Below are 26,186 nucleotides of genomic sequence, written 5' to 3'. Positions count from 1 at the left end.
TTAACTGTCTGACCTTCTCATCACTAGGTCATGGTCCTGCCACCAGATAAATCTCTCCTATCTGTCCATAGACTGAGAGTTCAATGTTGCTTGTGTTAGTGACAGTGAATTTGGGGCTGAAAAATGAACTACTGATGAGAACTCCTGTTGAACCTGTATTGTTTGTTATTCTGAGGCAAGGATCTGGCATGGGCTAATCCAGCACTTCAAAGTTAACTGCTCTTACTTTGTATACAGAGCGTCATAGCGGAGTGGCGTGGGTGATAAGAGAAATAAGGGACTAAGGGTTAGGATACACTGGGAAAATGGGACCCTGTTGAAAAACCCTTTGATCTCTTTAAAGTATTTTCTGAAAGCAAGAATCTATCAAAAAGGAAATGCCATTTAAAAGGCTAAAAGAAACAGCTGACATCCCCAAATTTGTTTTAATTTGCCCCGGAGAATATTATATTTAGAGATGCGTTAAGCCAATGGAAGAAATATTTGTCAAAAGAAGGGAAATTAGGAAAAAGAGGAAAGGTCATTAGAATGAGAACGTGGTTCCTGAAGCTCTACCATTCCATTCCTTTCTCTTTTCTCCTAAGAATGAAGACAAGCAATAGCATCCTTAAGCAGCCATGACCAATTCTCATGAGGAATTTGGGGCTATGCTATTCATTATTGGCATTTTAGATGTGTGATCTGCCGTGCTGCTTAGGGAACATCGCTGGAGACATCTCCACATGCCCAGCAACTTCTGAGAAGTTGGTCCTTCAGCCATGACATGGCATATTGGCCAAGATGTCGAATGATTTTTTATTATATATTTTTTTTTTGTCCTGATTGTTTCATGACCTGAAGCACCGTAGGTGTCACCTTCCCAGACAGTGCTGTGCTGGAGCTCCTGACCAGCCAGCCCCTTCAAGGCCACTTTACTTGGCCACCCCGAAGTCAAGGGTTGTAAAATCTTTGTTCCGTTGAAAGCCCTGTGGAAAACAGGACTTCAGCTTCTGAATGTCTGACGGCTTTTGGGACATTTTTATACCCGAGAGGAGAGAAGAAAGACCTTGGTAGTATGAGAACTACCATCCACACTGCGGGACACGGTGGGCTCCAGTCTGCTTCAGAGAGCACTGATTCAACCTCTGGTGAGGACGTGACTTGGGCTGCTCCAGCAGGACTCACGAGCCTTGTTTCCAAGCAGTTTTCCCCGTGGGAACACCAGGCAAGTTCCTTACTTACTGTGGGTGGGCCAGAAGAAGGCCCCTTCCTCAGCAGGAGCATCGGCAATATCTGCATCTGAGCAGGACCAAACCCTCGGGAGCAGGAGGGGGTGAGGACCGAGGGGCATGCAGAGGCCACCCCATTGCCCAGCAGTGCTGAGACATGTCCTTGGGACATGCATGTCCTGGCGAGCAGCGTGGTGTGGGCTGGTTGGTGCTCAGATGAGTGTTTCCAGCCCTTTGATCAGCCCTGATGCTCTGGGCTTTGCTGGCTGTTGTCCCCAAGGCCCTGTAGGACCAGGGAGCACCGCAGGCACCCTGTACCCACTAAGATGCTCACAGCGGGACCGGGACATGGGTCAGATGCCCACAGAGTGACCAGGCCTGGAGAGCCTGAAGGGCTGGGAACTGCTGCCCCAAATGAAAGCAAAGCCTTCCTCTTATCGCTCTGTCCCGAACCCAACCAACCAATTACACATTAATTAAACTTTGTTTGAACATAATAGGAGCTTTGGCTCCATGTCAGTAACTGCTCCATGGTTGAGGGGATTGGATAGTAATAGAATAAATAAATAAACAAGAGATGCTTATTCTAACAGTTCATTTTAAAACAATTTGTGAATATCATGTAGAGATAAAATGTGCCTAGCATAAACTTAGCTAAGCAATGACTGCTTCATTATCAGAACAAATAATTCACTAGCACATCATCTTTGAAGCTTGGGAGGGCTACAGAATTGTGCTGCTTGTTTATTTTCCTGGCTTTTACTGTTTTTGCTACATTTCATCTGCACCGAGCGGTGGGGACGGTTTTAGCCGGGGCTGTGGCCGGGCGGCGCCGGCCCCACTCATCCCCTTTGCTCTTCCCAAGACACCAGCCCCTGCCCCAGCCTGCTGCCACTGGGGCCATCCTGGCTGCTTTCACCTCAGGGCAGATGTGTAGAGTGAGGCAGAGCAGCCTTTATCCTGTGGTTGCCTTCTTTGAGGGCAGCTCTGTTGGGGGAGCATTAAAATGTTTTGTGCTGAGGTGGGAGCTGGCACCATTGCTGTGCCCCGCCACTGCTGGCGCCTCGGGGCGTAGAAATGTCCCCGTCCCCCACTCTAACATCCAGCAGAGGGTTGTGAGGGGTGTAGGAGACCGTTAAGTTTCTTTTGAGGAGTCTGTGTGGTCCCGTCTTCACTGGCAGAAGGGGATGGTGGACGTGTCCAAAATCAGGGCCTGCTGGTGTTTGGCTGCTTGCATGGTGTCTGCCTGTGAGGGGTGGTCACCCAGTGCTCCGCGGGGCCACGGCCACAGCCATTGCCCCGAATGTGTGCGTGGGTTGGACAGGACACATCGTACGGGGCCTTCTGGAAACTGGGCGGAAAGGAGGAGATACAGGCCGTGGGACGGTGGCAGCATTTACGTGCTCAGGGAGCTGTCTACAGCCCCGGGACACCATGTCTGACCAAGCTTTGGGTCTGAACCAAAGCTGGAGAGGCCAGTGATTACTGCTTTCAATCTCCTGGTTTCTGGTGTCTTAAGCTCTGCTGATGGTTACCCTGCGCCCCGTGTGTGTGCCGAGCTAAACCCCAGTGAGCTTCCCCGCTGCAGAGCAACAGTGTGGCTGCTGTCACCTGGGCAAGTCCCAGATTCACCATTTCTGTGACCGGTTTCCACACAGGGAAGCTCTGGCTGGGTTCGGGTGGTGCGTGGTGGCAGGACCGATGCGAAACACTGCGCTGAGGCCTGGTGGCACCTGGCGAGGTGCTGGTGAGCCTTCGTCGTGGCAAAGGAGCTCCCCAGCCGCTGCCGGTCTCTGCGGGGCTGTGGGCGATGGATGCTGAAGCAAGCTATTGTCAGGGAAATCTGGCACCACGGAGCAGGCGAGCGCTCCTCATCCTCTGCAGAGCACGCCCATCCGCAGGAGAGTTCCTGCCTGCAGAGCCTTGGCAGAGCACTGCTGCGCCTCCAGCCCGCTGCCGCGCGGCTCCATTGACCCGCCATAAATTTGGGGAAGCAGACAGGTTTTTGGCCACTTCCCAGGGCTCGCTGGGAGCTGCAAGGTCCCACGGTGGGCACGGCTGTGCTGCTGCAGCCCCGCGGCTCTGGTGGGGTTTCTGTTCCCCTCTTCTGCAAGGAGCAGGACGCGGTGTTAGGTGCTCATGCGCCCTTTTTATTTTATTTTATTTTTCAATTGAAACTCTATGACTGCATTTTGTTGGACCCAGCTCTTCAATTTGTCATGCCTTCCCACCAGAAATGCACAACCCGTGTTTGTATCGTATTGCAAAGAGATATTTACTAAACGACTCCCTGCCAAGGGGTTGAGAAATATGTTTTCATTAAGAAAATTAAACTGACAAGTCCCTGGACAGCACATTAGTCGCATATTTTTTTTTTAAAGGCCAAAATGCAGCAGCTAATAATAATGATGAAATGTCCTGCACAGCCAAATTACTAAAACCTACCCCATGTTTTCCTGGAAAAGAATGCGGGGAGTTGGCAAACGTGGCCGAAGCTCGGCTGTTGACTGCTGAGCCCAACGCTACCACCACGAGATACCGAGCGGTTTGCAAGTTAAGCAACACCTTCAATCAGATGCGAGTCCCCATTTGTTATCCTTAAAGAATTTCTGCTGTATATATTATAGTAGTACTTTGGCTCTTTGTATTTATTTTAGAGGGCTATACTAAAGAACATTATAAACTCAGGCATGTCCATGCTGTATGAAGTCCATATGCTGAAGCTTAATTTTAAATGCCATTAAAAAAGCACTTAACATTTACAATATATCAGTCCGGCTACTTTAGCAGCTTGGATGTACTACAGTAAATGAAATGATTGAGGAAAAAAAAGAAATTCAGAAGCTCGATGTTATAAAAATCCCCGATGCAGGATATTCTCTGGGTACAATGCAGCAACTGTCAAATTGCATCAGTCTCCTTTCTGATTTTCAATCTATTTTTCCTCTTTTTGGTTTCATTTTCAAATGTAATTTTGAGGCCTAATTTTTATTTTTTATTTTTTTAAAGTCTTGGCATTCAGATTGGATTCCTTATGCAATTTTTTTCAATGTGTGAATTGGGCTGTGTATTCGCAAATTGAAATGTCCTACTGTATTTATACAGGTGCTTACCTGTATGAGGACAAGGTTAAGAGGAGTGCAGAGTTTATGAATGAAAATCAAATACGGACATTGGTAAACCACCCCTTTTTAGTCCCAGCTAATTACATGGTAAACATCTGGAATTTATGCAGGGCGGGTAAAAGAGTCGATTGAGATGATTTCTAACAGGGCCCATTTTGTTGCCTTCTCCCCAAGCAGCGACAAAATGGTTCTGCCGAGCCAGGGCATCCCGGCTGCAGGAGGGGATGGCAGAACGGCCTGGGCGTCTCATGGAGCAGTGACATCAGGGTTGGGCCCCTTGTTAATTACGGCAATTACAGTGACTGCAGGATGGAGCCATTTTCATCCTCCATCCCCTTGTGCTGATGACAAGGAGACTTCACAGCGGGTTGCTGCCTTGGCTCCCAGCTTGCTCAACTGACTTGATCATTATTATTTATTTTATTTTATGTTTTTTTCCACTGGATGAGGAGGATGTTGGGAAGATGGAGCCAAGAAAATACTGCTCAGAGAATGTAAAGTGCCTGCTCCTGCAAATCCTGGCTCCTGGCACTTTCAAGAGCTCAGGAAGCCCATGCAGGTGACTGTCCCAGTCTCCATCAGACCACATATATACTGATTTCATGGCCATAACTTTATTAAAAATATATTCTTTAATATTTCATAGATTCCTTAGGAATGTAAGATGTGCATACACAGCCTTTCACGATACACCGTTTGTTTTTCCCCATTTTTGCCATAGCCCTTTGCACAGCCTGCGGTCTGGAAGGGCTGAGTTTAATTCAGGTGATATGTAAGTAGCAGTAATGTTTTGCAGATCATTTGTCCTAGCATGAATTTCTCATGTGCTGGTGGTGGAGCTGCCTTTTGGGGCACTGCTCCAAGCTTTCCATCAGTCCGAGCTGTTTTGGCTTGCTCTCTAATGTGTTAACCCTTTGCTTTTCCCAAGGAGGATGTTTCCTAGTTACAAGGTGAAAGTGACTGGAATGAACCCCAAGACCAAATACATCCTGTTGATCGACATCGTCCCAGCCGATGACCACCGGTATAAATTCTGTGACAACAAATGGTAAGAGAACTTCTCTGCATTTGCTTTCCTTTCTGTAAGAATTGCAATTGGATGGAATATTTTTGCCTTCCCTGGATGCCAAGGTCCCAGAGCTCATGTACAGAGCAGTGATAGATTCAACAAGCACCAGGGGCTGGAAGTTAAAACCAGAAACATTTAAAATTAAATGTTCTGAACAGGCTGGGTGATCACCTGCTGGAGCAAACTGCTAACACAGCTGGTAGATCTCCAGAGTGCTCGAGATCGGATGTAGTTTCAGAGGAGATGCTTTAGGTCAAGCATAGGCTGTTTGGCCTTGTGCAGGCGTCAGGGGGTGAACCACATCCTGTGCCAGAGCCTGGACTGGGTGATCTAATGGTCCATTTGGGCCTTAAAATTATGTATCTATGTCTTAAATTCCTTCTCCTATAGCAGTATTTTGCATTTAGGAGGTCAGCCACAAAGTAAAATGTGGGGTCATTTACTCCAAGCCCTGTTCAGTCACGCTTGCTTCAGCAGAAGGGAGCAGCTCTTCCGCCTACCGCAGTCCAGCTCTGGACCCAGCTTTTTTCTTTTAATTTATTATTCTTTCTCTAGAGTTTCTTTCTCTTCTCTAATTCTTCCCTTCCTTGTGTTTTTGATAGTAAAGTTACTTACCACAGAGGCAGATGGGCTTTTTGCTTTCTGACAAAGGAAGCGTGTTTTTTTCTCTCTTGGTTTTTACCCAAAAATATGCCTAGCAGTCTCCCTGACTGAGACTAGGCTGTGCTTTTTCCCCAAACCTTACGCCTATTGCTGCATGGTGAAAAGACGAGCAATGGAAAACTTCGTAGTCATTTTAATGGGAACAAGCCCAGTGACATCCTATAAAACTGCAATAATTTACTTGCACATTAGGGCTGCTCTAGTTTTTAAAAATTCCTTTTCTACTCGCTTTTGTCCCGGAGTGCCGCTGGGTAAGACGAGTGGACTGAGGGCCTCTGCAGCGCCCAGTCCACTTTGTGTTTTAACCATTAAGCCCTAGATGATGGATAGTTATTAACTCTGTTTAATTTAGCTTTTGCCAGCCCTTGAGCTGTTTCCCCTTTTCATTTTATTGCTGCTGGAAACTCTCTGTTGTTTTTGGTAATATTGCTTTTATTGGTGTTTTATAAGAGGAGAACAATACACAGTAATGGGGCAGTTGCCATTAAGGGATGCATCAGAGCGAGATTTCACATCCGTGAGTGGTAGTGGTGGGTTTGATGTGTGGGCAAGGGCAGCTGGCAGAAGGGATGTGAGGGCAGAGCGGGGCCAGCACCCAGCTCCTGGGGGCAGCCCCATCCCATGGGAGCCACAGCCTATGCCTGCTGCTGGGAACCTTCTCCTGGAGAAGTGTGTGGGATCATCTTCATCTGCAGGATGGCCTTGGAAGGCTTCTTCCATGGCCAGGCCTCTCCAAAAATTGAGGCGAGATGTCCTCCTTAACCCATGTCAACACGGTGACACCACCCCAAGGAAATGCCACGTGGAGTGGCAGGGAGCTGCGGAGATCCCAAACCCCGCGAGCACTGGGAGCCTCTTGGGACCTGACACATCCCCCTGGACAGGGCTGCTCCGGGGCTCACAGGGGGTGGTGTGGGTTTAATGGCAAAACGCTGTGACGTGGGCTCTGCCCGGGTGATGCAGTTTGTACCCTCTGTTTGCAGGATGGTGGCTGGCAAGGCAGAGCCGGCCATGCCAGGACGGCTCTACGTCCACCCCGACTCGCCTGCCACGGGCGCGCACTGGATGCGGCAGCTGGTGTCCTTCCAGAAGCTGAAACTCACCAACAACCACCTGGATCCCTTCGGGCATGTAAGAGATAAGTCCTGCGAGGTTGCTGGCCTGAGGGGGGGCCGCGGTACCGAACGTGTGCGGATGGGGGTGTCGGCGGGGGTGACCCATTGGTTTAACCACGGGTAGCAGTACCTGTTCTGATGTGGTTGGGTGTGGTGGTGCTGAACATGATGAGCAGGGTGACTGCTGGCTTCCCCTTGCCAAAAGGCAGCGTCTGCCGGATGCCACCGACCTTTTATTTTCTGCCTGGGAAGTTTCCAGGCAGCGCTGCAGGATTTTCAGCCTGGCCATTGCTGCGCAAAGCGCACACGGCTCACACAAACAGGTTGCATAAACTCATTATTTTCCAAGCTGGCTTCAGCAGCCCTATAAAAAATCGAGTATTTTATTTGGAAAATCTTAATTCATGTGTGTTGCAAATGCAGAAGAGGGAAGTGCACAGCTATCTACCCCAGTGCATGTAATAACTGAGACCAAGGGCCCCTCCAGACTGCCAGGCAAGTGGATGCTTATATAATGCATATAAAAACAGGGACCCGTCTAGTTTTCACTGCCTGAGCTGAAAGTCACGTAAAAATAAACAAACCTCACTGGCTACAGAAAGGGAAGGCAGGCTTCTAAATCCCTTTACATTTAGTGCCATCAGCTCCTTCTAGAAACACAGGTAAGAGAGTCTACTTTTATCCTCGTATCTGGGTTTTAATCTGCCATGCATTTAGGCAGCAGTGCTTTGCAGGGTGGGGGGCTGTGAAAAGGTCCTGAACGAGGGTACAAAGAGGGGAGAAGGGTGACTGCTGTGCTCAGAAGGACTGTGCCTCCAGCCACCGAAGGGCTTATTTTCACGTGGAGTAAATTGTCACGGTGCCACTGAACAGCCGGGCAGGAAGAGTGAAATTCTCCCACAGCTGAACTAGAGGCAGGATAACCCTGGCAGTTCAAAAAAGTTGTTAAGGAGCCAGAATTTTTTGCTGCACTCATAATTTTCTGCAAATTTCACACTCTACAAAGCATGTGCACGCGTCCCGGTGCCGCGGCAGAGCCCGGCCTGGCAGCAGCACGGGGCTGACCCTGCCCCAGCCCGCTGACCCCAGGGGAGCATGTGCGAGCTTCAAAGGCACCTTGGCAACATTTCATGCTGACATTATTAATCACAGGCCACCTCTCCCCTTCACTCATCTCTAAGGGGAAAAGCACCAAGGAAATGAAAGGAAAACAGCTACGCTGGGGTCGCACAGTAGAAATTACGCAGAGTCTGCATATGGCAGAGCTCATGTGTCTGTAGCTGCACCAACCTGCTTGCTTTGCACGTGTTATTTCTGTACTCTTGTTTTTTTCCTCTTGGTTAGTTGTGTAGCTTAATATATTGCTGTTTATGTTGTAAAATATAAACCATAAAACATACAGGATGTTCGATGTGGCCGTAAAACAAACAGGATGTGCAGTGTTGTTTTTGCAACTTTCAACGCTTGCTTTTCCCAAATTTGTCATTTTTTAACTGCCATTTTAACACTGCATTTTCACTGGGAAGGGCTTTTTCCCTTTCTGACAAGTGCTCTGCCCTCCCGTGGAGCTTCACTGGTGACACAGAGCGGTCTCTGTTTTGCAGCATGGTGCAGTGGCCCCTCTGTCCCCTGGTGCCACGGGAGCTGTCCTGCTCCATAGCACAGCCCAGCAGTGTTGGGCTGATACCGCTGGGAAAATGCCTGGAATAAATCGTCCTAAGTGCCTGGGTCACCGTGTGGTTCAGGCATTGAAAACCTGCCTCGCCATGTGGGATTTAGCCACTTCTCTGACAATTCCTCTTTGGGCTTCTAAATTAATGGTCTGCTTTTGAGAAACCCGGACTCAGTACTAGGTTAGGTTAGAGTGAATTTTCATAGCAGGAAATCCTGAAAACCGTCCTGCTCGTGTTGCAGCCGCGGCTGATGTCCCTGGGACAGAGGCAGAGCCTGCCCGGTGCGGCACAGCCCGCCCAGCCCTGCCTGCCGCTCGGCAGCGAGGGCATTAAATTACGAAAAATAACAGCTTCTCATTTCTAGGAATTTGTTCCCAGCGATCTCAAACCCTCTCTTAAAGCTGCCTAAAACAAACAAGTCAGAAAAGCCGCACGGCTTGTTTGCCTTCTCGTGCTCCAGCGAAGCTTGCCTGCCATTTCCTTTTGTCTTTGATTTTCTCCAAACCTCAAAACCACACCGGGAGATTTCTCTGGGCTGCCGCCGGTACTTGCTTTGGGTGCGTGGGCAGCTGCCCAGCCAGCTCCCGGCCCCCAGACCCCTTCTGCCCACCACCCCGCAGTGTCCTACATGGGGAGCAGAGGCAGTGTCCAGCTCGGGGTGGCACAAGGCTCCCAGGAGCTCGGTGCTGGAGCATCGAGGGCTGCCAGGCTCCATCCTCATGCTGGGTACCTGGGCCTCTCCTCAGGGCAGGCAGCAATTCTGCATCATTCTGGTGAATTTGTTGAAAATCAGACCCTTGCCCTGACTCTGGGTGCCGTGATAGCTGCTTAATGTCACAGACGAGTGGCTCGGTGCAGTTCATAAAGAGAAGTGTAGCTACAATTGAGGCTTAAATTAAGTAAGTTAAACAGCTTAATTAATAAGCCATGGAGCTAAAGCCCGTGCTGCAACCCATGGAATTAGACTGAAGATTATTTACATGGGTTGTCGGAGGGGTGCCTTACAGGCTGTGCTGGAAAGCCTTGTTTTCTGACACTGATCCCGAAAAACCCAGCAGCCAACCGCTCCTCTGGGCGCCGGTCTCCAAAACCACGCTCCGGCTTCTTTCCCCGGCCAGTTATCTTTTGTGGTAAATGATTAGAGTTACAGGCAGAGGCATGGGAGGCATTTTTCAATGCAGACAAATAAAAATTTACAGATTTTAAATACGAAGAAAATAAGTGCAGAGCTCTGTAATCTGCGCGCAAAACCCTCCGGGTGAGCCGCAGCGAGCGGGTTTTGCGGCAGGGAGGCTCGTGCCCGCTCGCACACCACCGGCCGAGTGCGGGCTGTATATGTTCCTCTTGGGGGATTTGTCGACCATGAAAGGCTTCTTTCACACCGGGCTTAACAAGCGAGAAACGCTCATGTTGAGAACGGATTAAGAAATCGGCTGTCGCTGTAACATTCAGCTACGGAGAGGGCGATCAGATCCTGAAGAGAGCATTGTGAGCCACCTAAGCTTAGAGAAAAATTGAGATGAATGCGTTTTTTTAAAACCTCCACGTGTGGAGGTGATCGGCTGGGTAGGGCCTTGGGTACCCCCATGTGGCTGCCTGTGGCTGTGGGGCCGAATTTTGTCCCCTTGTGCTGTGTCTGTGGGGACAGGGATGGGGACGGGGATGGCTCCGTGGTGTTGGCGGTGCCACCTCCCGCACAAAGCCTGCCGTGCATTCATTGCCTAGGGAGCAGCTCGCTGTGTTTCCCGATGAAAAATGAGAATCGCTCCTTCATCAGGAACCAGGTTATGTCACAACACGTGCTAACGGAGCAGTTAGCTAGCACCAGCTGTAGTTAAATGCACAAAAATAACCTTTCGGTTGGAAAGGACAGCAGGACGCTCGTATTTCTTTCGGGAGGTTAGCTCAGGGCGTGTGGGGAAAAATTGAGCGAGTCCTGACAAACACTTCCGTAGTGATAAATGCTCATGAATGGAATTCCACTTTCTTCAGAGGTTTCAAGTATGTAAACAGCGGGGTGGAGGGCGCCCGTGAGACAGTCCTTATGGACCCGGGCCCTCCGTGAGCTTAGGACGCCGGCACTGCGGGGAGGTGGCAGTCCTGTGGGACTCGCTGAAGCAATCTGGCTTTTTTGCTCTTGTTTCTCTTTGGGCTTTTCTCTGTCTCCTGCCACAAGGTGTTATTGAAGCTGCTGAAACAGGCAGATTTCTGAAGAGAAAATCATCTTTTTCTTTCCTTTCTCGTGCAGTGCTGAGCATATGGCAGCGGTGCCCAGGGCACAGGTGTCACCAATAACTCGGGGCACTCACATGGCCCCAGCCCTGGCTCCCCAGAACTCTGCAATGCTGCTGAGTGCACAGGGAGGTGTGCTGCTGCCAGCGTCGGGCACCGGGGGGACAGGACGAGCAGCAGGGGTTAAGCACATGGGGGCTGCTGTGAAGCAGCAGAAAATGGTAATTAGTGCAGACTTCCATTTTTTTTTTGTGCTCCACACGTGATAGACAGGGAGGGCATGAGGCTGCACCGTGTGAGGTGCAGATAACCACTAAATAAGTGCCAGCTTTCAGTGCTGCAGCAGGGAGGGCTCTGGTTTGGTCACCCCTGAGTGGTCTGGAAGGACATTGGCAGTGCCGAAGCTCACCTGGGTTTGGATCGCACTCCCGAGGACCTGCCGCATGCGGTGCTCCATCCGCAGAGGAGCTACCACAGGCTGCAGCTCAAGGGACGCTGCCACACCAAACGCAACCTGTGTGAAAGGAAATCATCTCTGACCTGCAGCCCCCTCCTCCTCCAGCCACAGGCAGGCTCTGAGTGTACGGAGCCACAGCCAGCCAGCGCACATAGGCACGGAGAACCACAGCGGAGCGAGCGCAGCACATCTTGTTTTTTTTTTTAAATTTATTTATTTATTATTATTATTATTTTATTTTTATTTTCTCTTGTTGTTGTTGTTAATGACTCTGCCGAAATCCAGTCCCTGCCAGAGGGATCAGCCTGTCTCGTGGGCTGCTGCAGGCAGGCCAGCTTGGAAAGAGCGATAGCATCGCATCAGTATTTCTGGCAGGCTTCCGCTGGGACCGGATCAATTGGAAATTATTTTCATTTTACAGAATACATAAAAATATTCCTGCGGAAAAAAAGACAAGTAAGTGGAGATTCGAAGTGGAGACCGGGACAAATGACAGTGGAGATTAATTTAATACCCCCCCAGCACTGAGCTGCTGCACGTGGTCGTGGTGCGCACGCTGCACCTGCCTCTGGTCAGTGCAGCTCTGTACCTGCTGCCAGCAGGCAGGGCCGCTTCAGTTCCTGAGCTGTTACAGGTGGTCTGTCACTTCTGCTAACATTTTCAGTGACATTCCTCAATTTTCTTGACACAAATCTGTTATTTACTAGCTTTATTCTTTACTACTGACGAGTTTGTTATTTCTCTCCATATTTCTTGGTTTTATGTGATCATCACTGAAAGATATTTTTTCCCTACACTTGGGGTTTCCCTCTCACTTTCTGATCAATTTAATTTCAGCACTTTTCTCTCTTTGCTTGCAAGGCACACTTTAATTAGGTTCATGTCCTCTTACTCTCACAAAACTCCAAATTCAATTTAGGGTTCTTTGTATTCATTTGCTTCACGCCTTGTGGCCGTGTCTGCATGGGGATGACACCACGGACCAAACCCAATTAAATGGGAAGGTTCCAGATGAAGTTTTGTGTCGGCTGCTGTGCCCCTGTGAGAAAGGAGCAGGGTTATGTGTGTCAGGGCCCGGCATGAGTTGCACAGGGACAAGCAGATCTGCAAATGTCATTTAAAGAGCTGGGCAAGAATGGGCCAGGGGTGCTGGGCTGGAAGGGAGACTTGCATCTCTTGTGTTAAATCTTTTTGTTCTTCCATTGCTGGTCTGTATCAGCCAACTGCAGTGGATTTTTGCAGTTTAACTGGAATCAGACTCTGAAATCTTCTTCCAGCCTTGGGTGGGGAGCTGGCCTGGAGAAGGAGAACGTGACAAGGTCACGGCGGGTGAAGGAGCTTTGGTGTAGAGGGGTGGGGGTGGTTCGGGGGGGGCTCTAGCAGGTGATGTGCCTGGCACCTGCCCGGCCCTCTCCATGTGGAAATTAGGAGCTAGTGTGGAAGCAAAGTTCTCCACCACATCACTGTATTGAGAGCTTGGGAATCACCACCACAAATTTCAGCTGACATTAGACAAAAAGGGACCGGGAAAGAAAGAAAAGAAAACTTAAAAAAAAAATAATAATCACAGCTTTGGCCCTCACGCAAGGAACAATTTGTGTGAGCTCATGTTGACTCTTTTCCCAGGATTTTCCAGCCTTTCCCTCTTCTCCCCATTTTGCATTTTGCCAGGATGAGCGCTCGGTGTGGGGCGGCTCCTCCTGAGCACCAGGGCCGTGCGGGGAGAGCGCACTTGTGGTGTGGGCACAGCTCTCAGCTCTTTGCACGGAGCCAGTGCAGGAGAGTCCTGAAGCTGACTGGAAACAGACAGGACGAGGGGCAGGAGACTTTGGAGCTGCTGTAGAGGTTGCCCGAAGGCAGGGGTTTGGTTCTGCTGCTTGCACTGGGGTCCCAGCATGCAGCAGAGGCGCAGGGAGCAGGCAGGTGGGATGTGATTTCAGGTTCTCCATCCCCACCAGTGGGGACAAGGCACCTCCAGGCCTGCCTCGAGGAGAGGCTGTGGCTTCGTGGCTCCTCGTCCTCCTCTTCCAGGGCTGTTTTTGTGGCTGTTTTCCAGGCGGGACCGCAGAGCCCCAGGTCTGGGGCTGGGCCTTTGTGCCGCCGCGCCGCGTCCCGCCTCAGCTCAAAGCCTTCTTCGGTTTAAAAAGAATAGAGGGAAGGAAGAAAGAAGCAGAAAAATGTATTAAAATGAGAGATTTTATATTAGTTATGTGATCCCCTGGGAGCGACCATAAAATTATGTGGCTTTTTCGTAGCCATTTACTATTCAATATAAAAAGGGCAGTTGCCATAACAACCACTGCATCATATGACATCTGATACCTTGGAGAAACAGGGAGCGCTCTTAAATCAACTCCCCAAATTTCATATGAAAGTAAATACATTTTACTGGTGAGTTCAAGGATTGCGACAGGCAAGGCAGGGCCATACCCAGCTTCTGGCCTTTGGGCCCCATCCTGCAAACTGGCAAACGCCTTCAGGCCCCGAAGCCGACATTACTCAGCAGTGCACAAGACGAGATGCTCGCAGAGTGTTTTCCTCAGTAGCACTAAATGGAAGGAGCAAATGACACCATTTCTTTGACATTTGCTGCTGACCGGGGAATGCCAGAAAAAAAAAACAACAACAACAATAAAAAAACCACCCTTTAAGTTCCAGCTGCCAACTGTGTGATCAGCACAAAGGAGTGAGATGGGGGGATAAAGAGCCCCACCATGTGTGTAAACTTAGCCTGGGCTTTGGAGGCTGTCTGTCATGATCTCGTGGGCATATGTGATGTGGGGATCCCAAGGACATCACCCTCCAGATCCCAAATTTGGGTTTAACCATCTGATTCGAGGAGCCCGACTGGGATCTCTTTTTGATTGACCTTCTTCTTTAAAACACCTCTCTAGTAGCTACCGTTCTTCAAACTGTCCGTACTTGGTATTGAAAATGGTTCCAAAAGGCCTGACCCCGAACCAGTCCCCCACGGCCTCACAATGCAGGGACGCGTAATGCCAGCATCCCCACGTGGCCCAGCTCTGGCCCGTCAATTAAAATACTTCTCATTTTTTGTCACAATTCTTTAAGTTAATCTTTCCACTGATGTTCGTCACCGGAGTGGAATTTACATTTGTTTTGCGTATTTTTAGCCAACGACCGGTTTTCCACAGCAGCCTTTAAAACTATTTATCCCGGATTTTTGGCATTTCACTTTGCACAGGCGCAGGGGCTTGCAGCTAGGGTTTGGGAGGCTTTTTGGAAGGATTCACAAGGGTTTTGGATGCACGGTCTTTAAGCCAAGCATAAATAAGGGGGCTGTGTGTGCAGGCACCGCCTCCACGCACAATTCCTTATTTTCCAGCGTGTGAAACATCAGCTGTGGGAGTGTGTGCCCCCACGGAGCTGTGCCCTCACCACCTTTGCCTGTGCCCTGTCCCCAGCTGTGTGTTCATGCCTGGATCCAAGGAAGGGACTGTGGCAGGTTGGTTGGAGCAAGACGGGCACTAAAGCATGCCCTGGCAGATAACACTGCTGCCATTCTGCAGCAGGAAGGCCAAGGGCTGTGAAGCACCTCAGCCAGGTTTGTGCTTTCACAGGGCACCTTCAGATGTAGCATCATAGATAATTACATATATATATATATATATTATATTTTATACATAATATAACATTTATATATTATATAATTATATATATCATTTAGATATATTTTTTTGCTCACAAATATCAAGTGGCTCAAAATGAACCTCGAGGAGGACTTGCAGTCACAGCTGTAACCATGAACATCTGTCAAAAACCCTTTCCTGGAGGCTTCTTTCAGGTTCCGAGAAGTCGTCTGGAAACTGTTGGGACTCCTTGGGCTTAGAGATGGTTATCAAAAATTAAAAGAAAAAAAAAAGGATTTGTAGAGGGGTCATTATGGCCCCATGGGTACTCTGGGGGGGGAGCTGGGAGACAGGCTGTTCATCCATCCCTTTGGACTTTACAGGTTAAGATGGTTTTCTTTGGTTTTCTGGAGATTTGCTCTGACTTGAGGGGCCCAAGTCGCCTTGCCAAGCCTGGGTAGCGAGGGACAGGAGCTGAGCAAAGCATAGCATAGCCTAGCCTCTGCCCTGTACAATCCATAGTTATCGGCCTCCGTGCTTAGTTACTGAGGTTTGAGAGTTTCAGCGCCCCTTCCCCTGAAAGCCCGAGCCCTCTGGTGCTGCTCATCTCGGCGGTTTTACGAGAGGCTGATACATGAAAGCGCAGGGAAGGCTGCAACCCAGAACCTGAGCCGACCCTCCGCTCTCCAGCCCGCATATCAACAGCTGCAAAGTGGTTCGGAGACGTGATGCAAAGCTGATAAAATGCCAAAAATTCCTCCTTCTCTCTCTTGGGGAGCAAGGAGGGCTGTCTGGAAAATGTCAACAATAAAAATTGCGTTTAAGTGGTATATAACGCAGCCGGCTACCGTGGGCAGCTCCGTGCAGGCAGGCGGAGGGCGTTACGGCTCCACGCGGCACCTCCACTCGGCTGAGCACGGGGAGGTTTGCTAACTCCACAGATGGGCTTGGAGCAGACGGCTTCTGTTTCTTAGCAATCCTCATTTATTATCGGCTAAACCCACCATTTGTGTAACCAGTGGAGCTCTGCTGCTCTGTGGCTTTCCCTGCCCGTCCATCCACTCGTCTGTCCATCCGTGCGCCATCCATCATCTGCCTGTTTCTCCGTCAGCCCTTGAAGACCCGACCTGTGCTGGAGTTCCCTGCCAGATCCTCTCCCATGTCCCCGTGGGGCTGGATATGTCCTGCAGCAGCTCCAGGTGCTGGGTGCCAGCTGGGCTGGGGACAAGCTTGCTCCAGAAGCGGCTCCTTGAGACATTTGGAGTGAAGGGAGAAAAGTTTGAAGCGTGGTGTGCTGAGGAAACGAGAAGCACGCAAAGAATCTTCTTTGCCCAGAGAGAGCAATAACGGCTTTTCCTAAAATCGTCCCATTCCTTAGAAGAAATTGCATTTCTTTTTCTGGGACGTGCGGGCGCTTCCATTCTTTGTGGCAGAACAATGCCCCAGTGGCCCCTCCGTGCTTTGGCAGCCCCGCGCTCACCCCTCCGGCGGCAAACCCCAGCAAGGGCGTCCTGGGACCTTGGTGCTCCCTCTCCTCCCCTCGCCCCTCCTGCACCCATCCCTGTGTCCCACCTGCAGAGCTGCGGGGGGCTGCGGGGTGCCTGGCCCCAGCCACCCGCATGGTCAGCTCCACAGCCAGGAGGGAAAAACCCTGCTGGTTTGTAGCTTTCTTTTAGCGGCAGATAAAAGATTCTTTTTTCCTTTCTCCCCCCCGTGGTTTCTGTGAATTTTTAATTTAATTTTTTTTTTTCCTTTGCTAAACTGTGTATTTTTCAGCTCAGTAAAGTATTTATTAGGAAACTTTATGGACCAGTCTGCTGGTGAATTATATATATTGTGCAGCTTCAATGTGAGCTGGGAAAAAAATTTATGGCTTTTTTTCCACCCAGGCTGACTCTGTCCAATAGCAATAAGAAAATGAGAATTTAGTAGAAAAGCCCTAAGCTGAGTACAACAGCTCTCGCCAGAGCAGCAGATACCTTCTCTGCCTTGGTTCGTACACATTTATGTAACATAATTTTCCCCCACAATTTGAAAGCAAAGCTGGAACTTAGCCCACGAGTGGGCTTTTGTGCCCTGCTAGCAAAGCCTGTCAAGTAGCCAAGGCTCATCTTTTTTTTTTCTTTTTTTTTTCTTTTTTTTTTTTTTTATAACATTCAATTGCTCACTTTAGCATCAATTGTTTTCCAGATCATTCTTAATTCAATGCATAAATACCAACCGCGGCTGCACATTGTGAAGGCGGATGAGAACAACGCTTTCGGTTCGAAGAACACGGCCTTCTGCACCCATGTGTTCCCGGAGACCTCCTTTATCTCGGTGACCTCCTACCAGAATCACAAGGTACGGCGCGTCTGGGTCTGAAGGTGCGTGGGTTGGGGCTGCGTGATCCCACAGCTTCAGCCCTCCGTGGGTGCCCAGCGTGGTTTGTGCTTGGCTGGGGCCGGCCGAGGAGGGCAGCTGGGGTCTGTAACGCTACTGAAAGCTCCTGCTTTAAAAGACCAGCTCCCATCCCAGCCCTGCAAGCATTAAGCACAACCAAAGAGCCGGGAGGATGCAGCTAAGGAGAAGCATGAAAAAGAGTTGGGTAACAACATCCTGGCAAGCCTGGCTCGTCCAGGGACTAATGAATCGGGGCGCTCATAAACTCCAAGATGTCATTCAAAACAGCAAGCAAATCTAATAATGACTGGTAAAGCTTGCTCATAAATCTACAGCGAAAAGTAATTATAGCATGTGTGTTTAGTGAGACACACAAGGAATGTAACCGTAAAAAAACAGCTACAAGCCTGCGTTAGGACATGAAGGCAGGAGGGGTTTTGGGTGTCTGTGTTTTGTTTTGGGGGGGATAGAAAACACAAAGGGCTTGGTCCTGCCCTTTCTGCCTGGTTCTGGATGCCCACTAACAGCAGGGTTCGTTTTTTCTATTTATTTTCCATGTGGTGTGGTAGGGGCAGCACCGGGTTTTGCTCCCGTATGAGCCGCAGAAGGTGCCGGCGGTGGGCTGAGGGGTGAGGGAGGAGCAGAGGGCTCGGGCAGTGGGACTTGGAAAAGCAGTGTTTGTGTCTCCTGGTGCCTCCTTCCCTCCTACATCAGCCCGGGGAGCTGAGGCCGCCCAGCTGAGGGCAGGCAGGTTCCCACAGCATGGCCCTACAGCGAGGCAGTGCCGGCATGTTCGGTTCTCAGTGTCCTATGAACCAGGTTTTATTATGGGGTGCGTGGTGGAGAGGGAGCATGAGCATCGTGCCCTGCCAGGCTGATCAGGTGGAGTTTTTGAAGCACGTTGGGACTGGTAAAGAAAGGGACAGGGTGTGCAGCATCGCCAGAGCCCTCCTGGTGCCCTAGCTGTGCCATCTGCCACTTGTTACAGCACCAGCTCTTTTTCTAGGCATTCATAGGAAAATCCTCCAGGAGCAGGAGCAGATGTGAAATTTTTCCTGCCCAATAACCTGACCAGATCTTTTCCTCCCAAGCAGGATGCCTGTATGCCCTTTGATGCTCGAAGCACAGAGTTCTTGCAAGCGTTTGCAATTAGTGAGCCAGTTAAAGGACTCGGAGCAGAGCCCTGAATGTGACAGAGAAAAGGGGTCCCTATTTGGACACCAAAGTGAATCCTGTTAGACAGTTGTAGTTGTTGGTGTAAAATGACCGGTTGCCTAAACATGGTTAACCAGAAAAGGCTCAAAAGAGCTTATTTAATACCCCCTTAAAATGTCTCCAGGTCAATAGGGCCTTTCATCCCTAGGGTTCCCGAAGTGCTTCATAAACTTAATATTTCCACTGTCCCTGCCACACGAACACCCCTGGGCTGGTGGCGGGGCAGCCCTGCAGGTGTGGCTGGACACGAGGGACGGGCTCACCGCCCTCCCCACAAATCACAGGCACCGAGGAACAGCAGAATGGGTTTGCTTATTCCCTCGGGCATCAATGATTGAAATGCCAGTCTGGGCATCTTTTAGGAAAAACAAAAACAAAAACAAAAACAAAAAAACAACAAACCACAGAATTATTTTTAGCTGAGGAATGCCCAGCCAGCAGGATGTGTCCCTGCAAGTGGCCGGCCTTCTGAGCAAAACCTGAGAGCCTCCGTGGCAGGAGGGACTGCGAGGCTCCGGGATCGGAGGGCCAGCAAGCCCAGATGCAGGTTGCCCAAAGCTCCCTCCTGGGCCACATGAAGCCAGGGGACAGCTGTGACAAGGATGGATGACACCCTGATGCTGCTCACATTAGTGAAAACTCCCTCCCCTCCCCGGTGTCCACAGGGGCAGGATTACACCTCCAAACTCACTGTACAGACATTGGAGCTCTGATGTCGCCCAGCCTAACAGCAACTGCAAATTAAAAAAAAAAAAAGAAAAAAGGGGAGAGAGAAAGAAAACCATGAAGTAATGGAAAAAACGTATTTTTTCAGCAGGAACAAACTTGTTAAAATGTGTCGTGTCTGAACGGGGCTGCTGGGAGTAGCCAGGCTGGGCGGTAGGGTCACCACATAGCAGAACGCTGTGACGCCGTGCACCTGAGGTTGGTCGGGAGCCAGGAAGGCCCCACGCACCTCGTGGCCCATCAGCTGGGGGGGAGCTGCCCCCAGCTCTGCTGGCAGCACAGGAACGGCCCCAACTGGGCCAGGTGGGGCCGGGAGCACCCGTGCTGGGCCCTGGCTGCAGCCTGTGCCCCACAGACCCCCCCGGTGCTGATAGGAGCAGCGCTCACGGCCGCCTAAATTCACATGTCAACACGTTCCTTCCCCCTCACCGAGAGCAGCCAGCTCTTTTCTGGGGAGTGTTTTGGTGCTGGTTATTTTTCAGTGTTGCTAAACGTGTGGTCATTAGCTATAGCAGCTCTCTTGGCAAGTCATCTGAGCACAGAACCTGCTTGTCACCCTCACCCCTAAAATCGGATGCAGGCTGGCATAAGGTAACCCCCTCAGGTGGTCGTTGTTGCTGCCTATTGATCTATGCAAAAATCCTTTGTTAAAGAGGTGCTCGATTTAATTTTTTATTAGTGGACACTGGACACGTACTTACCTCTCCCCAGTGTTCTTGACAGTTGTAAGGTTTTGGTTTGTGCTCGCCTTACAAAGGGAAGGGGCCGGGGACAGGGTTGGCAAGGGAAGGCTGTATTTACTGGGGCTGTTGGCCAGGTGAACTGTTTGTTTTTTTTTAAAGGGAAATTTCATGTCAGCCCAGAGATTTTTTTTCCAGCATTTTAACAAAGTGGCAGATCTTTCACAGTTCAATTACAAAGGCTGAGCTCCACCAATACTAAGCCTATTCTATTTTAAGGTATTTTGACCATTTTGCTCTGTATCTCTTGGGGGAAAAGGCAGCTCTTGCAAAAGGCAGACCCTTTCCCTTGCCTAAAGGCAAAGCACTGTTTGAGTTACAATTCTTCTCATGGAGGAAAAATACCAAGTGATCTCTTTTCAAATGCTTTCTGCTTGATTTCCTTCTCTTGAAGATAACGCAGCTGAAAATTGAGAACAACCCCTTTGCTAAGGGATTCAGGGGCAGCGACGACAGCGACCTGCGTGTGGCACGACTGCAAAGGTACAGTGGGGACGTGGGAGGATGGGCAGGTGGAAAGGAGGGATGGACAGACAAGAGGGACAGACTGACAGGAGGGACAGAAGGACAGGATGGGCTCCACAGGGCTTCTTCCTGCCCAACTGGCAGTGGCCAGAGAGTATTCCATCGCGTGTGTGCCTGTGCATGGTGTGAATACATCCATGTGCTGCACTTTGAAGAAATTTTTCAAATGCCATGGGGGTACCCAATTTTCTTGTATTTGAGGGCATTGGGGCACTCAGTGCCCTTATACCTCTGAAATGCTCTTCCTCTAGCTCAGTGACACACTCTGTGTTGTCGTCATGCCTACCCACACCCAGAGGAGCATGGTGGGGCTGAGCTCATCGTGCTTGGCAAAGGGCGTTGCAGTCGTTGGATGGGGATGCTCCAGGGAAGCCAAACTAATATTTCACCCTCCTGTTAATGCTGATTGCTGTCTAACCGGTAATAATTTTTCTCACCTCCTTTAGCAAAGAATATCCAGTAATTTCCAAAAGCATCATGAGGCAGAGGTTGGTGTCCAGTCACGGCCAGCTTTCAACAAAGCCAGATGTTAACCCACTTCACGGGAGTCACCAGACCCTTCAGCATTATCAGTATGAGAATGGTGCTCACATGCAGTTTGCAGCCTCAGATACTCAAGATCTGCCACTCAACACCTTCACAGCACAGAGAGATTCAGGGCTCTTCTATCATTGCCTAAAAAGAAGAGGTAACTAGAGTTTATAGCTGGGAAAATATTAGAGCAAATAATAGACCTAAAAGCATGGGCATTGAAAGCTTACCATTAATTCCAGTTTGTTTTCTGACTCTTAGGCCTTAATCTGCAAAGTGACCAACGTGCTTTGGAGCTGAGTTTTTGGGCAGTTGTTTGTTAGTGGTTTTGTCCCATAGAAGGCAAATAAAGCCTCTGGAATCAGAGCTGAAAAACAAAACAAAACAAAACAAAACAAAAAAACAATCAGAATGCGTAATTCAAATGGAATGAAGCTACACTGGAAAATTATCGCTTGCTAGAATCAGCTGAATTAATAATATTTGTTTGGAGGGGCCCTTATCTATCCTGAAATGTCCTGACACTGCCATTAGCATTAACGAAGTTGCACACATTGAGCACTTTCCAGGATGAAGCCATTAGCAGTTATCTCGATGTCTGCAGACTAGTGGGACTGTGGTGGCTGTGTGTAAGCATCCCTTCCTCCTTATCAACTCGTTCTGAAGTTTAAGCGGACTGTAGCTTCACTCTCTTCCTTTTAATCCAGCTTCAGATGAGATCATGGCATGTTTTAAGTTAAACGGAAAATTTCTGCCCAGCAAAATCCTTCTATTTGCATGTCTCATTGGCTGCTAATTTATTTAAGCTGTGAGAATCCTCTGATCATGGGCAAATGAGGAATCTAGCAGCACCAGTAACGAGGACTGCAAGGCAAATGTGTAATTTTAGCAGATGTTTAATCTGCAGATGAGTTCACAAATTCATCCGGAGAGTGTTCCTAACAGCTAACAGAAGGCGGCCGGCGAACGCCACCGTGGCCATCGCAGGAATGGGGTTGCTGCTTCTGAGCTTGAGGCCTAGGGGAGGGCCGGGTGGTTGGAAAAGGTCTCTTTTATCTCAAGATATTTCTGCAGCTTTTGACGTGAATCTCTGGGGAATGTATGGTGATTTTTGCAATGACAGGAAGAAAGGCTGCGATAAGACCCTCTAAGAGACTTCTTGAATTTGTCAGGGGTAACGCTGCAGCAGTGTCAGGGACCTCTGTTATCTGGGGGAACGTGAAGTAATCTCTGATGTGAGAGTAGTAGGCCAAGTCACTTACTTAACCTGATAAATGTCATCAGAGCGCTTTGAGGCTGATGGGATTACTCTGACGTTTGCAGCACAATGTTGTCGTGACATTGTACATTGTCTTCCCAAAGCAAAACGGTTTAAGCGAATTAGTCTGAAAAAAGAGCACCGGTAATGTAGCAGGATAATCCCAGACTGCCTGCTCGGATTCTGAGGGGACTTCATAAAAACTCCAGCAGCTCTTTCTGGGTTGTGTCTGAGAGCCACCACCCCGGGAGCTGCTCCTGAGCATTGGTTTCTCTGTTCACAGAAAGCGCTCGGCACCTGGACCTGCCCTGCAAGCGCTCCTACCTGGAGGCCTCCTCGTCCGTGGGAGACGATCACTACTTTCGTTCCCCGCCACCGTACGACCAGCAGATGCTGAGCCCTTCCTACTGCAGCGAGGTGACTCCGCGGGACGCCTGTATGTACTCTGGGTCTGGGGCCGAGATCGCCGGTGTGCCGGCAGTGGACGACTTGCCGCCTCCGCCTCCCCCCTTGAGCTGCAATATGTGGACTTCTGTCGCACCTTACACCAGCTACAGTGTTCAGACAATGGAAACTGTGCCTTACCAGCCCTTCCCCGCCCACTTCACTGCCACCACCATGATGCCGCGGCTCCCATCCATCGCGGGGCAGGGCTCGCAGCCCCCAGGGAACAGCCACTTCAGCGTCTACAACCAGCTGTCCCAGTCTCAGGTCCGGGAGCGCGTCCCTCCTTCCTCCTTCCCTCGGGAACGGGTGCACCCATCTGTGTGCGAGAGAAAGCCCCCCTCTCCGCACCTAAACGCGGCCAACGAGTTCCTCTACTCCCAAAGCTTCTCCTTGTCAAGGGAGTCGTCGCTGCAGTACCATTCAGGAATGGGGACTGTGGAGAACTGGACTGACGGATGACTCCGCGGGCCCAGGGGTGCCACAGCTCGCGTTACTGCTCCCGGACGGTGTTAAGCCAGCGTTGATACCTGTGGGTAACTTGCACTTCGGTGAGACGAGTGTGCCTTTCCAGAGGGGTTTGTGTGCGTGCAGAGCTCGTATCTCCAGGCACACGGAGCATTCCGACTCCTGTCTCGGAGGGCTGGATTCATCAGCCTCTCACTGACTTCCGAATAAATTAATTCTCGCGTCTTCGTTACTGATCCAGTAGAAACCACCTTCATGACTAACAAGCGAAGTACCTAGTCATTTGCTTTTGCCTATAACATTAAACATCCGTAAGCAAATTTTGGCTACTGGGGAAAAATACGAGCTTCACTTTTACGGTACTTGGTTCGCGAAGTCACAGAATCCCCCAAATCAAAGGAAATCGCCATCTGTTCAGCCGCGTAGCTCCAGGACTGCTGTAGCAGCACTTACCAGGCTCTTTCCGCCTGCAGAAATTCCCTTTCCCCTGAAATGGGGGAGCCTGAGCGGGTGCCGGGTGCGGGGCAGCGGGCTCAGGGAGCTGCAGTGCCGCGCCGGTGGCTCTCCAGTGCAGCTGGAGCATGGCGTGGAGAAGAGCAGGCCCCGATGCACAAGCGTCTCCTCTTCCCCCCACAGCACCATCTTTCGTGGCTGTGGGAGACCGAGAAGCGAAGCGCTAAGCCCCAGGCCAAACGGCAAATTAATTGCAGCGTTAGGAACAGACCCAGTGTCTTCAGACTCTCATCCATTGATTGAATCACACTTGCTTATTGCAATATATTTATGAAGTTTAAGCTTAAAAGTCGCTAATACTTTCCAGAAACAATTTCTGTATTTGCTGGTCCTTGATTTCTTTCGTATTCAGCTGAAATGTGCCTTTTGTGCTATGTTTTTTTTTTTTTTTTCTTTTGCAGCTAACTCAGAAAGAATTGTGTTCAGCATAAAGGAGGCATAGAGAAGTGGTTTTTAATTGGGGGGTGGGAGTGGAAAGAGTTCCCATTACCTGTCAGGCTTTACAGTGTACAAATATTTGTAGAACAGGTAAAAAATCTGTAACCAGTGTATACATTGCTACTATTGTTTACCATGGAAGTATCTTGAACTGACTCCAGTGCTGGCTTTGCCTACAGAGTGCCGAGAGAATCACTGAGCCGACTCACATGGCAGAGAAAGCTGTGCTCCTTATGGACCCAAACTCCCATTTACTTTACCCAAAAAGCTTTGGAGCTCCGGTCTGTAGTGTGCAGCACAAGCAGCATCCGTCTCGCCAAGCATCCGGGCGCTGCCGTGGTGTACGCAGAGATGAGAGCACAGAAATGGTGCTAGGAGTCTGGTTCCACTAAAGAGCGCAGCATTTAAGCCTTAATCGTGAACAGCGGGTTGGGGGAAGCTTTTTGCCCCTGCTTCCCACCTGGGCAAAGACAAAAAGCTGAAATGCAAATTTGGAAGTCGGGAGGTGCTTCTGCGTTTGGATGGATCCATTCCAATGAGGAGAGGCTGGTGAACGAGGGCAGCTGCTCGCAGTCAGACAACCCTGAGGCACTAAGGTGGAGGTCGTGCTTCAACCCGGACAGTCCTAAACCAAATCAGCAAACCATGTATGTGACTGGTGTGGATTTTGTAATCGGATTTTGGAAATCACTACAATTTTTGCATGCTGAATAGCTATTTATATACATATATATATTATATATATATATAAAAATATATATATATATATCACAAATGCAGGCCACGTGTCCAATTCAGCTTTGCTTTTTACGAATGAAATACTTAATAAAGATGAATGTTGCAAGTTTTTTTTTTGAAAGACATCTATTTAAGATTTTTTTTTATTACACACCTTTGATGTAAAAACTAAGAATTGGTTAGATAAAAAACATATATACTACAGATAAATCTTTATTAGAAACCACATTAGATACAGGTGGTGTGGAATTTTTAAATGTTTGTTACATAGCATGGACATTTTATTTTACATATCAGAACATAAAGTCATTTTACTACTATAAACTGTCTCTGGGTGCATTTCAATAATTAGTATAAAAACGTTCTGTGGTGAATTACTGGCTGCTGTGTCTGTCTTCTGTTTCCTACTGTCTGATTATACCAATTAACGCCCAAAATTAACACTTTGACCCTTTATAACCATGCCATAGCGACACCAGCAAACTTTAACTGCCTGCTGCAAGACTAAGGGTTTTTTTGTTTGTTTTCAGTATTTCGTGTTTCTTTTCCTTTTTTATTTTTTATATTTTATTTTATTTATTTTTAATGGACCACAAGCACTGCTAGACTGAATTTAAAAGCAGCTTGTAACAGGAGCAGCAAAATGATGCTCCCGTACTTACACGTGGACCGGTTGCATGTACAGTGATGAAGAACGACAGGGCTGGGGGGCCGCAGGGGTCTTAGGGTATCGGCAGCCATAAGGTGAAAGGCTCGGGTCATTCCTCACCGTGACACTGAATCAACACCACAAGACGAGCACTGCCACCGTAGCCTACAATTTATGGGGTCATGAGCCCAGAGTCCACATGCCAAGCTGGACTGGATCCTTTGCCTGTTTTACAAATATGACTAACAATAATAATGTCCTTTTCCATGAATAATCACCGCCGCTATTTTGCACCATTTTTCCTCTGCTTCTCTTGATTAATGCAATATTTATTGGTTTAAGGCAGCTTTGAAAGTAACTCCTACCAGAATTGTTCCGACAGCTTTCTGCTCATGCAGGGAAGGCAGAGGAGCCTTGAACCCGTAGC

General features: G+C 49.3%; 1 protein-coding gene across 1 annotated transcript in view; it reads left to right on the top strand.

Annotated features, from left to right (window-relative positions):
• The window catches only part of TBX4 (T-box transcription factor 4), a 33,526-nt gene extending 7,622 nt beyond the window's left edge, over positions 1-25,904 (top strand). Inside the window, exons 4-9 of the mRNA XM_082776078.1 lie at positions 5,262-5,381; positions 7,049-7,196; positions 17,323-17,475; positions 20,590-20,678; positions 21,167-21,408; positions 22,793-25,904. Of these exons, the coding sequence (XP_082632204.1) occupies positions 5,262-5,381; positions 7,049-7,196; positions 17,323-17,475; positions 20,590-20,678; positions 21,167-21,408; positions 22,793-23,415 (1,375 nt within the window). The 3' untranslated portion in view covers positions 23,416-25,904. The remainder of the gene's footprint in view (positions 1-5,261; positions 5,382-7,048; positions 7,197-17,322; positions 17,476-20,589; positions 20,679-21,166; positions 21,409-22,792) is intronic.
• The last annotated feature ends 282 nt before the right edge of the window (positions 25,905-26,186 follow it).

This window comes from Aythya marila (genome assembly GCF_965140915.1).
Source record: "Aythya marila genome assembly, chromosome: 20".
Classification (NCBI taxonomy): Eukaryota; Metazoa; Chordata; class Aves; order Anseriformes; family Anatidae; genus Aythya; species Aythya marila.
Note: the sequence above shows the minus strand (reverse complement) of the source record. Positions and strands in the feature narration are given on the sequence as shown.